This window comes from Ctenocephalides felis, unplaced genomic scaffold, assembly GCF_003426905.1.
Source record: "Ctenocephalides felis isolate EL2017-DRISC unplaced genomic scaffold, ASM342690v1 CF-g0.4_SCAFFOLD_03572, whole genome shotgun sequence".
In the NCBI taxonomy this organism is placed as follows: Eukaryota; Metazoa; Arthropoda; class Insecta; order Siphonaptera; family Pulicidae; genus Ctenocephalides; species Ctenocephalides felis.
The window spans coordinates 44,867,776-44,884,805 of record NW_020539726.1 but is presented as its reverse complement, the minus strand read 5'-3'; the positions used below and the strand labels follow the sequence as shown (position 1 = coordinate 44,884,805).

At 29.0% G+C, this 17,030-nt stretch overlaps 2 protein-coding genes across 2 annotated transcripts in view; one reads left to right on the top strand and one right to left on the bottom strand.

The window, feature by feature from the left end:
• The window catches only part of LOC113387795 (integumentary mucin A.1-like), a 15,290-nt gene extending 14,485 nt beyond the window's left edge, over positions 1–805 (bottom strand). The window contains exon 1 of the mRNA XM_026625171.1: positions 582–805. Within this exon, the coding sequence (XP_026480956.1) occupies positions 582–651 (70 nt within the window). The 5' untranslated portion in view covers positions 652–805. The remainder of the gene's footprint in view (positions 1–581) is intronic.
• A 4,258-nt stretch (positions 806–5,063) lies between these two features.
• LOC113387692 lies at positions 5,064–12,401 on the top strand. The gene is made up of 7 exons (XM_026625055.1): positions 5,064–5,314; positions 5,552–5,787; positions 7,822–8,671; positions 10,050–10,127; positions 10,212–10,513; positions 10,639–10,757; positions 11,914–12,401. Exons 3-7 carry the CDS (start codon positions 8,037–8,039, stop codon positions 12,127–12,129), a joined length of 1,350 nt encoding a protein of 449 aa, XP_026480840.1. The 5' UTR covers positions 5,064–5,314; positions 5,552–5,787; positions 7,822–8,036; the 3' UTR covers positions 12,130–12,401.
• The last annotated feature ends 4,629 nt before the right edge of the window (positions 12,402–17,030 follow it).

Below are 17,030 nucleotides of genomic sequence, written 5' to 3'. Positions count from 1 at the left end.
AACCAGAACATGTTTGAGTATGTATTAGAAGTAATATATAATCTTCAAGTTTCAGATTTCTCATTTAGCACATTGATGTCTCAAATATTGTCAGCTATGTAAAAACACTTGATTATAAATCACTGGACAAAAACATACCGCAAATTTAGAGTCATAAGCAGATGTTATGAATCTTGAATCAAATCGTTCATAACTAACATGACTTTTGATTCTTCAAAAACGCACATTGTAAAACAAACATCAAACAATGAGTAATCCAGGACTTTAGTCACCTCTGATATGATACATGTACATATATATTTACAAGAAAACACACGTCAACACTTGCAAGACATAATTAACAAACCATATTTTGTACTTTTGTGCAAATATACATCCAGCAAATTACTATCTAATTGCACAAAAATAGGAGCCGACATTAAGGGGAAACCCGACCTAACCTATTTGCTCGTGCAGCCATAAAAAAGCCCAAAACCAAACAAAAACAAATCATAAATCAATTATTATTGCGACATTTATTATTACAAATGCCGATAACATATTTAAAACAAGCATGCTTATCTATTACAATTACAACTCACCTTGTGGGGCACTAGCCGTCAAACTTGCACACAGAATTAACAGAAAGTTTATTACGATCCTCTGCTTCATTGTAATTGATTGTTGATAAATTGATTATTGCTAAACTAATTAATAATTAGGCGTCAACGGTGATTTGTTTTAATTCGATTTGATTACTTTATTAAAGTAGTTCTTTTCAGATGGAGATGACCGAAAGAAATGGCAGATAAAAATGGCACCATCATTTATGGAGTGGTACCAACTGTTGAAAGTTAATGTGATTAATTGATGTGTTCAGAGAGCGAATTTGGCGCGAAGTTTAAATTGAAAATGGAGGGAAAAATAGATATGGTGAAAAACAATTACATACATTATTTATTGTGATTTGAATATAAAAATGCATGAAATAAAATATATAAAAATAATAATGTATTTTGCGACATAATAAACTAAATTCAATAAAAGGAGTTTAAATTTGGCGCGAAGTTTAAATTGGAGAAGGAGGGAAAATAGATATGAAACGATTACATTCATTTTTTATTATAACTTAAATATAAAAAATAAGTAAGTAAGTACATGAAATATAATATATAAAAATAAACATATATTTTATGACTAGATAAACTAAAATCATTAAGAAGAAGTTTAAATTTGGCGCAAAGTTTAAGGAGGGAAAAAATAGATATGGAACGATTGATTACATTTTTATTCTAGAAAATTGCAGCATTAATTATTTTAGTAAAATATAGTAACAGATGTGATCATGCTCTATTAAAATTAATTATACTTTATATATTATAAATAAAGTTAAAACCTTTTAAGTTGAATTTAGTTTCTTTTTCTTTTTAAATATGAACCAATTTTTTATTACACATTTCTTAATTTGAACATATACAAGGTTGAAAATTGGCCTATAAAGTATAAAATATAATATATGGTATTAATTATTTATTAATTATTATTCTATGAAATTGAGAAGTTAAATTTGTTGAATTTACTATATGTATTTTACTTTATTATAAAAATTTTGTTTAAAAGATTTCAAAATATAAAATCTTTTTTATAGGTTTTAATTTCTAAGTTTTCTATTATTTATAACTATATATATTAAAATTATATTATACTATATATTTATTTTTATATTAAACTAGATATTTATTTTTATGTTATACTATATATTTATTTTTATTTATAATTCAAAGTTGTGAAAGCACATTTTATATATTTATGAAACATTTATATTTGTTATTATAAACAATAAATCAAATTATTATAAACAAATGTTCATGAGTTTATATAACATTTATTGTATGTTTATTAAAACGAGAAATAAATTAACTGTAAGTATAAATATATACTTATAATATAAACAATTATATACAAGTGTAATAAAATAAATTTTATGGCGCTTACATAATTTATTGCAATTGTTTATATTATCAATAAATTGTTTTTATGGTTAATAAAATACACGTTTGATAACAAACGTCGATTAAAATTATATTGTATAAAACGTATTTCAAAATTAAATTTAAAAATAATAAACTGTTAAATTTAAAAATTCCAAAAACTTGTTCAAAATTAACCATTTTTTTTGGTTTTTATTTAATGCATAATATTAAATAAAAAGCAAATAAATTGGATGGATAAAAGATAATAAACAACACTTTGCAACATATTCGTCGAATTGAAAAAAAAGGTTTAAAAAAAACCTTTACCTTAAAAGGTTTAAAAAATATATTAAATAATACATACAATAATCGAATATTTGTATTTATTAGGTAATAATGTCTTTTTGTTTCACTCTATGATATAAAAAAACTAGTGGTGTATGGCATCGTGCCTTAAGGCAAATTGCTGGAACTTCCCGTACCGTAACGAAAATGTTCGAGTTTCTAATAAATATTAAATTAATAAAAATAAAACAAATAAATTCCAAATGGAAAACTCTCATTTTTATTAATTTAATAATTATTAAAGAAGTTGTGATATTAATTGGTGTATCATTTTCGATCGTTTTTTTTTAATTATTTATATGCACTGAAGATGGGTCAAATCAGGACCCGAAACGTTCGACAATAAAGACATTTTTCTTCACTAAAGTTGTATTAATTATTGGATGGATGCCTAAGAACAACTCTATCATAATATTTTACTATCTGAAAAAACTCTCACTTTATATATATATATATATATATATATATATATATATATATATACATAAATAGATATACATATTTTTATTATAATTATCAGTTATCATTAAAGTGATAACAGATAAGACAAAGAGTGCGCGAAGCCTCACATTCATTTATTTCTGTATCTGTTTTTTGTGTGTCTTGTTTAAACATTTACAACAAAGTTTTATATAATATTTAAAAAAATTGTGCGTCCTCCACCTCATATTTATATTGATTTTCAATACACATATGTTGGATTGAATAATTTTGCATAAAATTAAATAAATATAGAAAAAAATACACATAAACGTGACGCCATAAACGCTCAGTCAGTGAAAAATAAAGTTGTTGATGGTGTGTTGAAAAAAAACGAAAGTGATAAAAGTTTATATGTGTATTGACTTGTGTTTGTGTAAATAATGTTTTTAAATGGATAACATGAACTGAAAAAAAAGGTTTTGACCTAGAGAATCTTTGGTTTTCTATACTTTTCGATATATGATTATGTGCCATCATCAGTGTTTGGCACACCTTGCAAAATAAACATTATAAAATGTTATTATATTACAGACACTGATTTTGCTTCAAGTCCATTTTATCAAAAAATTGACAATATTTAAATTTATCAAATAATTATAATTACAAAAATTAGACAATTCAGAGTGTCTAATAAATATAGTGCAAGAAAAAGAAGAATTGTGATTTGTTTACTTCCTCAGTGCAGTGACCAACAAAACTAAATAAGAATACAAAAATAAATTATTTACAAAAATGTGAGTGAAAAGAAATTGAAAATAATTCTAAAACAAACAGATTGATGCAAGTAAATAACTGCATAAAATGCATATATATTTTTCAAGAACAAGTACAAACATTTAGCAGAAAATGTACAAAAATGTAAATATTAGACGATGATCCACGAATTGATCGAAATTTCCGCAAATTGTCTATGTCTAAATATATAATAGACTAAACAAATCCAAAACATCAGATTGACCAGTTTCTCAACCAACTAAATACAATTTTTCAATTTATCGATTTTCCTTCCCCTAAATGACTTCAAATTCTCAGATTGACCAATATCTCAACAGAAAGAAATTTTGTGTTTTATTCAATTTTTTTTTCATACAAAACTTTATTATTGTAATTAACTTTGAATCCACAGATTGACTAGACCTCAACAACCAAATTCTCAACCGATTGTCTCAAAATTTATATTTTAATGAAATTTTCCAAAATCCATCTGACTTCCTGAAAACATCTACTCCTCGCATTGACCCAATTGTCAACAAGTTGCATAAAAATTTGTGTTTTATTCAATAATTTTTCCATCTTCAAATCCTCAGATTAACCAAATTTCTAAACAGATTCGCGATTTATCCAAATTTTTCACAAAAAACTCTTCCCACTTTCCAACGACTCCAAATCCTCAGATTGACCAAATTATCAACAAATTGAGAACAATTTTGCATTTTATCCAAATTTTTCTAAACAAACTCTACCTCGTTAACTACCTCCAAATACTCGAATTCACCAAATCCTCAACATCCAAATTCTCAACAAACTGTCTAAAAATTTTCATTTTATCCAAATTTTCTAAATCAATCTGACCAAACAAATCTGCTTAAAAATAACTCTTCCTTTCCAACGACTCCAAATCTTCATATTGATCAGATTATCAAAAAATCGAAAACAGTTTTGCATTTTATCCAAATTTTTCTAATCACACCTTACCTCCTTAACTGCTTCCAAATTCTCAGATTGACCAAATCCTCAACAATCAAATTGTCTAAATTTTTTAATTTTATTCAAATTTGCTAAACCAACCTAATCAAACAATTGTGTACAAACATTCATCTTCATAACTACAGCAAATTCTGACATTAATCCAATTGTCAACCAATTGCATGAAAATTTGTGCCTTATTCAATTGTTTGCCAACCTTCAAATCCTCAGATTGACCAAATTTCTAAAACAATTGAAAAAAAATTTGCGTTTTATCCAAATTTTTCGAAAAAAACCTTATCCTTCTAACTCACTTTAAATCCTCAAGTTGACCAAATTCCCAACAAAATTGGAAACAATTGTACACTGTATACAATTTTTTCAATACAACTCTACTCATCTAACTGACTTCAAACCAGACCAACCTGAAATTAAACAAACTATCTGAAATTTTTTATAGTAACCCAAATTTGACAATCAATCTGACCAAAAATCCTCCAAATTTATTTTGTCCTTAAAAACACAAATCCTGATATTGCCTTACACCAAGTTATAAATATTATATATCTCTTATAACTCCTTTACCATGATGTACCAAGACGACTCCTACACCGAAGACATATCCCGTGGTCGCAAATTTATGAACTTATCGATATGCATGTATATAAATTCATTCATATCGACATACACGGTTTTCTACGCACTTTTGATCTCTATAGAATTGAGCGATGTTCGAAATTCCCAACAAAATGTCGATCAGCAGCATTTTCGATTTTTTGACGTCAAATTCTGGGACAGCGACCTCATGTTCGTCCCTGTGGTGTATAACTTGTTCTGGATCATTGCAGGTAATAATAATGAATAGATGATGATATTAATCCATTAATAATATAAAGAGTAGGGCAATGTACAAAGTTCCAATTTGAATGTCAGTAAAACTGAACCAACCACATCACAACAAATCATCAAGCAAACAATTCTTGAACTTAGTTCAGTAAAATTCACAGCTAATTCATCCACTATTGTAAATATTACTAAGTAGAAAATATCATTTAATACTAATTTTTATCCTTTTATCCTTTCAGGGCCATGGAGTGATGTGATCCTGAAATTGCTCCCAGACAAACCCCGGATTATTTCAATTGTGCGAATTTGTTGTTCGTCGCCGGAATTGTGAGTTCTTTGTTGCTGATTTTTGAGAAAAAACAAGAAGATAACCAGAAGTCTCAGGAGACAAATAGTGGTGATGCTTTGGAGCATTTTGCTAGGATCTTTGTTGATAATTTTACTGCAAGCAAAATTTTACCAGGACTTTTATCAGGTGAGACATAGTGATGGAAATAGGGTAAAACATAAGTAGCTGGTGGAAAAATTATTTATTATTTATTATTTGGACAACTTTTGTAGTTAAAATCTTAGCGTGATATTTGTTATCATATTTTGGAACTCTGAATGGAACTTTTGTCTTGCAGTGTTTGTCCATGCTTCTCTTTGGTTTTCCATGGATAACATTTAATAGTTAAAATTGTTGGATCAAATTTGTTGTTATATTTTGGTTCCATTTGTCAATTTCTGTTTTTTTTTTTCTTTCATTCTAGATCCACATCACTTTCTATTCTCAAAATAATGAATCAGTTACCAATACAGTTCTGGTTTTTTTTAAATTCAAAACCAGAAAACTACATGTTGACCATAATTTGGTAGAACATTTTTCAGTAAAAATAGGGGAAAATGTAAATATTGAATGATGATCCTTAAATGATCAATAGATCGTTATTCCAATGGTCCAAATTTAAATTAAATTTGCCTAGGTGACTCCAAATCAGCAGTGTGGCCTATAATTTCCAATGCTATTTTGAATTTTGTTCAAATTTTCAACAATGGCACTTTTTATTTTATTTATTTTTATGGTACTAATTTTCTAAACAAAAGTTTGACCAAATTATTTTAATTAATTCAATACCTTCCAAAAAATATAATTAATCTTCAGTTTGTGCTACTTAAAGTTATCACTTTTCTAAGATGATGTACAGAGAATCCAAAGCATCAGATTGACCAAATTTTCAACTGAACTTACTTGAACTCAAATGAACTTTTTAATTTATCCAAATTTTCTAAACGCGTTTGACCAAACTACTGATAATCTACTAATCACCTGTCTATTTCAAAGACTCAGTTTTTGATAGATTGACTAAATTCAAAACCAGCTGAATGAAAATTTTTGTTCTGTCAATTTTTCTAAACTAATCTAACTATACTACTCTAATCAACAATCTGTCTGCCTAAAAAAACTCCAAATTCTCAATTTCGACTATTCGGAGTAATCACTTCTTCGAGATGATGTACCAGAGACTCCAAAACGTCATAGTCTGACCAAATTCTCAACCAATTAAATAAAAAATTCAGTTCTATCTTGATTTTTCAAATATACCCATCCAAAAACTTCAAATCCTCAAATTAGAAGACCAGTCAAAGTTATCAAAAACGTGTCAGGATATATTTTTCTTCTAGTCATATTTTAGTTTTTCACACTTTTCTTGCAAAGTTTGTTCAAGTCAGTTTACTTTGGATACTAGAACTTTATATTTTTTAAGTCCCTTACATCCCCTGCATTTGCTCATTTATAATATAATTAACTTGTTACCAATACAATCCTGTTTTTTTTCTTTTCATTCTAAACCGACAAGAGCATGTCGACAAAAATGTTGTGAAATATCCTGCAGGATTTATAATTGATCAAATTATGTAATAGATATCGTCTCCATTCTCAGCCAATTAAATGAAAAATGCAGTTCAATCTTGATTTTCCACATATTCCCATCAAAAAGTCTCCAAATCCTCAGATTAAAAGACTAGTCAAAGTTATCGCTCCAAAGACGTCTCGAAATGTTTTTTCTTCTAGTCCTACTTTAGTGTTTGTCAAACTTTTCTTGAAATATTGAACTTGAAATACTTTTACAAGTCCCTTACATCCACTGCATTGTTTGTCAATCCCTTAATTGTTTATAAAATAACTAACTAGTTATCAATTAAGAAAAAAAAATTGTGGAACATCCTTAAGTAAAAAGCAGAACAAACAAAATAGGGTAACAAAGCACTAAAAAATGCAAATATCAGATGTTGATTTACAATTTATCAAATTATCCAATAAATATCTGGTTCCAGTTATCTACATCTAAACATCTATTTACCAAATCAACTCTAAATCATCAGATTGACCAAATTGTCTACTTTTGGTTAATCATTTACATTTTTAAGGAACCCCAAATCCTAGAATTAATCGACTCAAACTTGTCACACTCCAACACAATTTATCACAATATTTCTATTACATATTTATATTTCCTTTACCCAGGTTTTGGTGCCTGTCTCCTCCGCAAACAATCGCTCTTCATCCTTCAAAAATACTTCAACGACAGCTTCCATTCCATCGAGATCTATCTAAAATGCACCTTCTACTTGGGCTCGATCCTGATATCGATTTTCCTGATTATTTTTATCGAAACCGATTTCCTGGCGACTGTCGTAACATATGTGCTTCTGGCATTGTGCACTAATTGTATTATTTTGATGTTCTATAAAAATCCCACATACGATAAGGCTATGGTGGTGAGCAAGTATGAGATCTTGGATAACGATAATGAGGATTTGGATGTTTATAATAAGGTTGAGGAGATTGAAAAAAGGTTCAAGGAGAAGACAAGTAGAGATAAACAAGATAGTTGCAAGAAGCATGAAGCACCTACAAATACAATCCAACAAACAAAGTACGTCAAAACAATTGGTGAATCGTCCAAGCAAGTTTACGGGGACACCAGTTACGCCAAGCAAGACGTCCCAGCAAATCCTTTCGATGAACCAGAACCCGAAACAAGTACCAATCCTTTCGACGAAGCCGACAAGGACCCCAACAATCCTTTCAATGAACCAGATGATGTTTACGTTATAGAAAATGAGACCACAACAAATCAAACTGGTGACCAAGTGATTTACGAGTACGGAAAGACAAAAATCGAAGAAGTGCCATCAAAAGTTGGCAATGACAAAAGTGGTGATAGGGCCAAGTTTATTGCAGAGACTGTTAACAATTTAACAAGTGCTGATAGTACCAAAAAACCTGTAGACAAGAAGTTGAAGATTGTAGACAATACTGCAAGAAGTAGATTGATGGCGACGTTTTCTGGAGTTGCCAGTACCAGCCAAAGGTAATAAAAAACTTGTGGTGTATGGCATCGTGTCTCAAGGCAAATTGCTTGAACTTCCCGTACCGCACTGAAATATTCGAGGAATTTTACACGTTTTCAAATATATTATTACAAATGCTGTAACTTTCATTACTTTGCTATCTTGTATATATCTGAGCAAATCAAATGTAAATCAAATCAAATCAAATGTAAAGCAAATCAAATGTAAATCATAAATCAATTTATCTCCAGGAACATTAACAATCGTCATTTCATTTCGAATTCAATTTCAAAAAAAAAAATAGTTGCCAATTTACACGAAATTGAAAAAAGTGCTCCCGCACAGTCACAGTCTAAACGCATTTGCAAATAATTCTGTGCGACATTTTCACTTATGCTGTGCTTAGCTTGGCGGTATTTTCACATTTTTCAATAGTTTTCACAAAATTGGAAAAGTGCTCCTTTACATAAACAGTCTAAAAGCACTTGGATAAACATTTGTACCAGAGTGGCGCTTAGACTGTGCTTAGCCTGGGTCATTTTTTAAATTTTTAATCCAAAATTACAAAAATATTTTATGGAAAATAAAAAAGGATGTAATAATTTTTTATCCTCAAAAGCAATTGTTTTGTCAATACAAGCAGAAAGTTTTTTAGATCATTCAAATCGGACGCTTAGTTCACTCAAAAACTGCCATTTTTTGCACATTTAGCTCTGTATCTTCAAAATGGCGAGACCTGCCTTTGCCAAAAACTAATCACCTCTTCTCCCAATCATTACAAATTGAATGTTTTTAGATCATTCAAATCCGATACTCCGTTCTCTCAAAAACTCGATTTGTATTTTCTGCACTCTTTGCTCCATATCTCCGTAACGGTTGGACCTGCCTTTGCCAAAAACTAATCAGCACATCTCCCTATCAATAGGGATCGAATGTTTTTGAACCATTCAAATCGGTTGATCCGCGCGCCCAAAAACGTGACTGGAAATTTGTATCCATACACACACACACACACACACACACATTCATTTTTTCTGAGGTATGCCCTAAAATGTTCAGAAACCTTCAAAACGTCGAGAAATGCAAAAATTTTCATTTTCGATTTTCGGCCCATTACTATATCTACCCTACGGGAAGTTAAAAAATAACTACACTTATCAGCAGTGGCGTCGGAACCAAACTTTTGATGGGTGGGCTCGTTTTTTTTTTTTTGATAGACAGCCAGTGGGCTCGTTTTTTTTTTTAGAGATATTAGCCCATATAATTTTTTGAAATTAATGGGTGGGCTGAGCCCCTCCCCCCATCAAAATTCATGGGTGGGCTCAAGCCCACACATTCCACACGGTTCCGACGCCACTGCCTATCAGTACTTAAACCTTTCTATATTTAATTTTGCAGAAATGGTAGCATCACAGAACCTCAGCCAATTTATTCAGAAAATCAATTGGAATTCAACAGCCGTCAAAATCGACCAAGGTATGATAAAAAAAAAATAAAAATCAACTGACCTGAGTATTCGTCCAGATTTCTTGTAAAATTTTTTACCCCTTTTACCCCCAGGAACCAAAAATGCTGCTCCAAGTTCTGCGAAGAGTTCACAGTCTTCAAGAAACCATCCTTCTACCCAAGTCTGGTATTATATCTGTACCAGCGTCTGATGCCCTTATTTTTCTGGATTTTGCTGCCATCGATTCTGCTAAGGGCTGGACTACCGATAGTCCTTTGCATCACTTTTTATCTGGCAGCCTCCATAATCGGGATGAGTGGCAATGTACTGATTTCGAAGTTGTCCAAAATGTCTGCAAATATGAGGCTGGTTTATTTGTCTGTGTTTTGCATGTTGGCATCGATGGCACTTTACGGTAAATGAGATAAATGATAATAAAAATAAGTACCTGAAGAAATTCTTAGAGATGATCCATCCAATTCTTGTTTTGGCCTGAATTGACAGTATTTCTTTGACTACTAGCCTTTATTATATTTTCAGAAGTGACAAAAGTCTACAACACCATGACCATCCTGGTCATAACTTTAATAGCAAGTTTCTGCATATCTTGCTCCACCAGTTTAAGTCGAGCTGCCATAAACGACTACTTGGAAATCCAGGTAAATAGATATCACATCACATCTACTTTATTAAGATGACCATATTTTTTTAAGTCAAAACCAGGACGGCAATTTTTGGTAATGCTAATCAGGAACTGGGGAGTCTTCTATTTCTATTTAATTCCATTCATTTTTTTTTCTTATTTAATTTAAAAATAATACTTGTTCGTTTGTTTCCATAATTTTGTTAATTAACTTCCCGAAGGAGTTTGTTTTCATCAAAAAATCCGAATTGCTAATTTTATGTTTTCTCGACGTTTCAAGCCATTCTGAATCGAATGAGACCAAATTTGGAAAAAGTATGTGTGTGTGTGCGTGTGTGTGTGTGTGTGTATGTGAACAGATTTTTTGCCGTAAATCGACGTTTTCTCGAAAACGGCTGGGTCGACTTCAAAAATTTAAAAGCCATTCGATGTATCTCGACGAGTTGTTTGTCAGTTTTGTGCAACGATCTGACAAGCCGTTTCTTTGTAATTCGAAAAAAAGTGTTAAACTTTTCGTCTACATTTAAGCTCATCCTACCGAACCGATTTTAAAAAATCAAAAACTGTTCGAAAGATATTAGTTGGGAATGATACTGATTAATTTTAGGTGAAAATCTACCGAGCCGTTTTCTTGTAATTAACTGTTGAAAAAAGTGTTAAATTTTCGTCGACATTTAAGCTCATCCTACCGAACCGATTTTGAAAAAGCAAAAACTGTTCGAAAGATATTAGTTGGGAATGGTACTGATTAATTTTAGGTGAAAATCTACCGAGCCGTTTTCTTGTAATTAACTGTTGAAAAAAATTTAAGCCGATGTTCATGGAACTTTTTTTGGCGATATTCATCGTGGTCTTATAGAACTTACTGTAATGTTACGGCCTTACGACAAGTAGTTAAATTTTACAAATTCGTCAAAGTTTGCTAAAATTATTATCGTTTTTTTTTAAAGTAGGATTGATGAAGTATATTATTTACACATTTTTTTTTTATTAAGTCGATTATTGACACATATCGGGAAGTTCATGTAACTTGCCTCAAGGCTAAATACCAAACCAACTAGTTCTATTAATACTCGGGACAATCCGGGACAAATATGGCTTTTAGAAAAACCTGGGACACAAGTTGGAAATCCAGTCCCTTAACTTTATTCATTATTCTTTTTCCTTTTCAGGATCTGAACAAATCCAGGACGATCCTGACCACGATCTACGCCTTGTGCCTGGTTTTTGCAACTTTTGGACACAACAATTATATAGATTCTTATTACAGAGTGGCATCGTTTGTAAATATTTCTATAGGAATGCTTTATGGTAGTTTTGTGATGTTTCGAATTTGGTTCAAGTTTAACAAACATCCTAGCAGCCAATTGACTATTAGTCGAACATAGTAATAACAGATAATTATAATTGATAAATGTATTAGTTGGGCAGCAACTGAGTAAAATAGATGATATGAATGCAAAAATGAATAGGTACAGTGGTATCCCAAATTACATGTACCTGTTATACAAATGTTTTGAGATTCAAGTTGCCAAAGGAGCGATTTGTTGCTTCGATATGCGAGTAAAATTTGAGATACGAGCTTTGAGCAAGTAAGAGTAGTCTAGAAAAAAGTTAATGACTGTTAATGAAAAGTTAATATGAAAAATTTCGTCAATTGTAACCATGATTGTCCTATTATAGTAATATAAAATATGAATAAAAAAATAAACAAAATAAAAATATGAAAATTTTTGTCAGTTGTAACAATTGTTCTACTATAGAAATATATTGTCTGCTTTTTATTGTTAATTATTTTATAGTCAGATTTCATTGCTCACCTTTTTTATATTTAGTATATTTTTTTTTAAATTCGTCTCTGTTATTATATATTAGGATAAATTATTACAAAGTGTATAAAACCATCCATAAATCTGTGTACAAAAATTTTTAACTGTTGGAACAAAATTATATTAAAATATTTGTTGAATTTTGAAATTATGAATACTTCGCAAATTCACATTTCTTTCGCTTTAATGTTTTGGATTACATTTATATTTATTTTGTTACAACTTTTGTTGATTTCAGTGCTGACCTTTTTTCATATTTAGTATAATTTTGTTCAAATTTGTCTCTGTTATTATATATTAGGATAGATTATTAAAAAGTGTATAAAACCATCCATAAATCTGTGTACAAAAATTTATAACTGTTGGAACAAAATTATATTAATAATTTGTAGAACTTTGAAGTTATGAATACCTTGTAAATTTCACATTGTTTTCATTTCAATGTTATGGATTGCATTTATATTTATTTTGTTACAATTTAATTAAATATATTAATATTCATACCTTCGTTAATCGTATTTTTTAACTCCAATCAACTTCAATTAACCACCAAATTGAATTTCTGTTCCTTTCGTCTTCTTAAAACTTCTATAAAAACATCAATAGACTATGCTGAGCACTACATGTGTTTTATAAATCCATCAACCTAAAATTGATACATCTATTAATAATAATAAGTTTTTCAAGATATTTGAGTTATCAAGACTGCTTAAATTAAAGTTTGATATTACATTTTAATAACAAAATACTTACATAAAATTTTACATAGTTCTATTTGATATCGTTGTAACTGTAAAAAAGTTGTCATTAGACTAATTGTAAGTACAATAGAACCCCGTCAAGACGATAATAAAATTGTCTCTATCCCGTTTAAGACGCTTTTCAATCGCTCACTGAGAAATTGTCATAACGGGGTTGTACTGTATATACTTGTAAATATATAAAAATATTTTACTATTTTATAACAGTTATATTATATACTTTATCATATATACATAATTAAATAAATAGAAATTAATTTAAATATTATATGAAATTGTTTAAATATTAATTTCAACAAACATTTGTATATGTTAATTTATATATAATATATATATATATATATATATATATTTATAAATATTTATATATTAAAATGCTTGACATGGAATGTACAATTTCAAAACAGTTCATAACAATATCGATAGCATGATAATTTAAAAAAATTATAATAAAACTTGTAAACATCTAAAATATTTATAATAAAATTTGTTAAAATCTAAATTAGATCTATTAGAATTAATATAATAATTACTTTCATAAAATTTCTTAAAAATATTTTTTTTAACTCAATGTTTTAAACTTATTTCTCGTATAAATATTTATAATTATAATAATGAGTGAAATATACCCGAAGACATGATATATTTTGTATTAACATAATTTTAACTTTATATATATATGATAATAAACTAATAAATAAACTTTCATTTAAGTACTTAAGCATTATAGATAGTTTTAAAACAACACATTGAAATAATGACAGTCAAAAATCACAAAAGTAAGGAACTACTATACATACCAAATTTTTAAAGACTCCAATAGTTCACGCAATTCTTAATAAATTAATATATTAAATTATCTTTTTTATTAACAATTGCATCATAAAATATGAATCTATAATAATATTAGCTAAGTAAATCAAAAATATCCTCCTTTGTCAAACTTTTCGTCTCGGTATTACTTTTAATAAAATTCTGGTTAATAGAATTAGTTTGCATACTATTCATAGGTATTTTATTATTAGAATTCGTCGGAGACGTTAATAAACTATCAAAAGCTGCCATAGAACCATTTTTTGTATTAAAACTAGAATTCATAAAACTCTGATTCATCGTACTCGTTGATATATTATAATTAGGCTTTTGGAAATTGGATGTGAAATTCTGGTTACCCATGAAATTTGGTTGTTGGTTAAAATTAGGGCTACTGACCATATTCTGGTTTGGAAAATTTGTACCATTCATGGTGAAGTTTTGGTTGATGTTGCTGCTCCAGGAGTTTTGGTTGTAATTTGGTTGTGGTGTTGTTGTTGTTGTTGATAGTTTTGTTTGCTGGTGAACATTTGGCTTAAGTTCGAATCCATTAAATTTGTTGATGCTTCGTTGTTAGTTTTGAGATTGGATTTTGTGGTTGGAGAATTGCTGGTTGAGATCTCATTTTTTGGGCAAATTCTTGTTGTGACACAATTCTAAAATGATAAATGATTTATGTTTTCAACTTCACAACGAAGAAGATTGTTTTTGTCAAAAAATACGAATTGATAACTTTGAATTCTAAATGTTTCAAGTCATTCCTAATCGTTTGACATAAAAAATTATTAGTAATGAAGTATTACAAGATATCTTTACTACTTGCAAAATTTCAGACGGTCATTTACTACATTTTTAGCCCAGTTACAACTTTTTCAGACCAGTTACAAAATTTTGAGACAATCTACAATATTTTCAAACAATTCGTAACATTTTTAAACAATTTATAATAAGTTCCAATAATTCACAACATTTTAAATATTATAACATTTTCATAATTCACAAAATTTTCAGAAAGTTACATAATTTTCAGATAATTAACGACATTTTAGACAATTTACAACATTTTCAGACAATTTACCATAATTTTCAGACCAGTTACAACATTTTCAGACCAGTTACAACATTTTCAGACCATTTACAAAATTTTTAGACAATTTACAACATTTTCAGACAATTTACCATATTTTCAGACAATTTACAAATATTTGATACCTCAGTTATTGCATTTTCAGGTCAGTTACAACATTTGGGGACCAATCATAAAGTTTTTAGACCTGTTACAGCATTTTCAGACCAGTTATAATACTTTCAGACAATTTACAGCATTTTCAGACAATCTACATAATTTTCAGACCAGTTACAACATTTTCAGACAAGCTACAACATTTTCAGACAAGTTACAACATTTTCAGACAAGTTACATGATTTTCAGACCAGTAACAACATTTTTAGACAATTTACAACATTTTCAGACAATTTACAACATTTTTAGACAATTTGCAACATTTTCGGATAATTTACAACATCTTCAGATAATTTACAAAATTCTCAGACAATTTACAACATTTTCAGGCAATGTACAACATTTTCGGATAATTTACAACATTTTCAGATAATTTACAAAATTCTCAGACAATTTACAACAGTTTCAGACAATTTACAACATTTTCAGACAATTTACAACATTTTCAGACAATTTACAACATTTTCAGACAATTTACAACATTTTCAGGCAATGTACAACATTTTCGGATAATTTACAACATTTTCAGATAATTTACAAAATTCTCAGACAATTTACAACAGTTTCAGACAATTTACAAATTCTCAGACAATCTACAACAGTTTCAGACAATTTACAACACATTTTCAGACAATTTACAACATTTTCAGACAATTTACAACATTTTCAGACAATTTGCAACATTTTCGGATAATTTACAACATCTTCAGATAATTTACAAAATTCTCAGACAATTTACAACATTTTCAGGCAATGTACAACATTTTCGGATAATTTACAACATTTTCAGATAATTTACAAAATTCTCAGACAATTTACAACATTTTCAGACAATTTACAAACATTTTTAGACCATTTACAACATTTTCAGACTAGTTACAATATTTTAAGACAAGTTATAACATTTTCGGATAATTTACAACATTTTCAGACCAGTTACAACATTTTAAGACCACCAACAACATTTTCAAACAAGTTACAACATTTTTAGACCACCAACAACATTTTCAGACCAGTTGCAACATTTTTAGACAATTTTGAACATTTTCAGACACCAGTTACAACATTTTTAGACCATCAACAACATTTTCAGACCAGTTGCAACATTTTCAGACAATTCACCATATTTTCAGACAATTTACAACATTTTCAGACCAGTTACAACAACATTTTCAGACAAGTTACAACATTGTTAGACAATTCAACAACATTTTTAGACAATTTACAACATTTTCAGACCATTTACAACATTTTCAGACCAGTTGCAACATTTTCAGACAATTTACACCATTTTCAGACATTTACAACATTTTCAGACAATTTACAACATTTTCAGACAATTTACAACATTTTCAGACCAGTTACACATTTTTCAGACCATTTACAACATTTTCAGACATTGTACAACATTTTCAACCATTTTACAACATTTTCAGACAAGTTACAACACTTTCAGACTAATTACAAAATTTTTAGACAATTTGCAACATTTTCAGATCAAAAACTACATTTTCAAGCAAGTTACAAACATTTTCAGATAATTTACAACATTTTCAGACAATTTACAATATTTTCAGACATTTTGCAACATTTTCAGACAATTTACAACATTTTCAAACAACTTACAACATTTTCAGTCCAAT

What these genes read in the sequence shown, in the direction of transcription:
- LOC113387692 (XM_026625055.1), top strand. Translation starts at nt 8,037, where the DNA reads ATGTTCTATAAAAATCCCACATACGATAAGGCTATGGTGGTGAGCAAG. An exon ending in GTTGCCAGTACCAGCCAAAG is followed by an intron (nt 8,672 to 10,049) that starts GTAATAAAAAAC and finishes TTAATTTTGCAG; the next exon opens with AAATGGTAGCATCACAGAAC. An exon ending in AGCCGTCAAAATCGACCAAG is followed by an intron (nt 10,128 to 10,211) that starts GTATGATAAAAA and finishes TTTTACCCCCAG; the next exon opens with GAACCAAAAATGCTGCTCCA.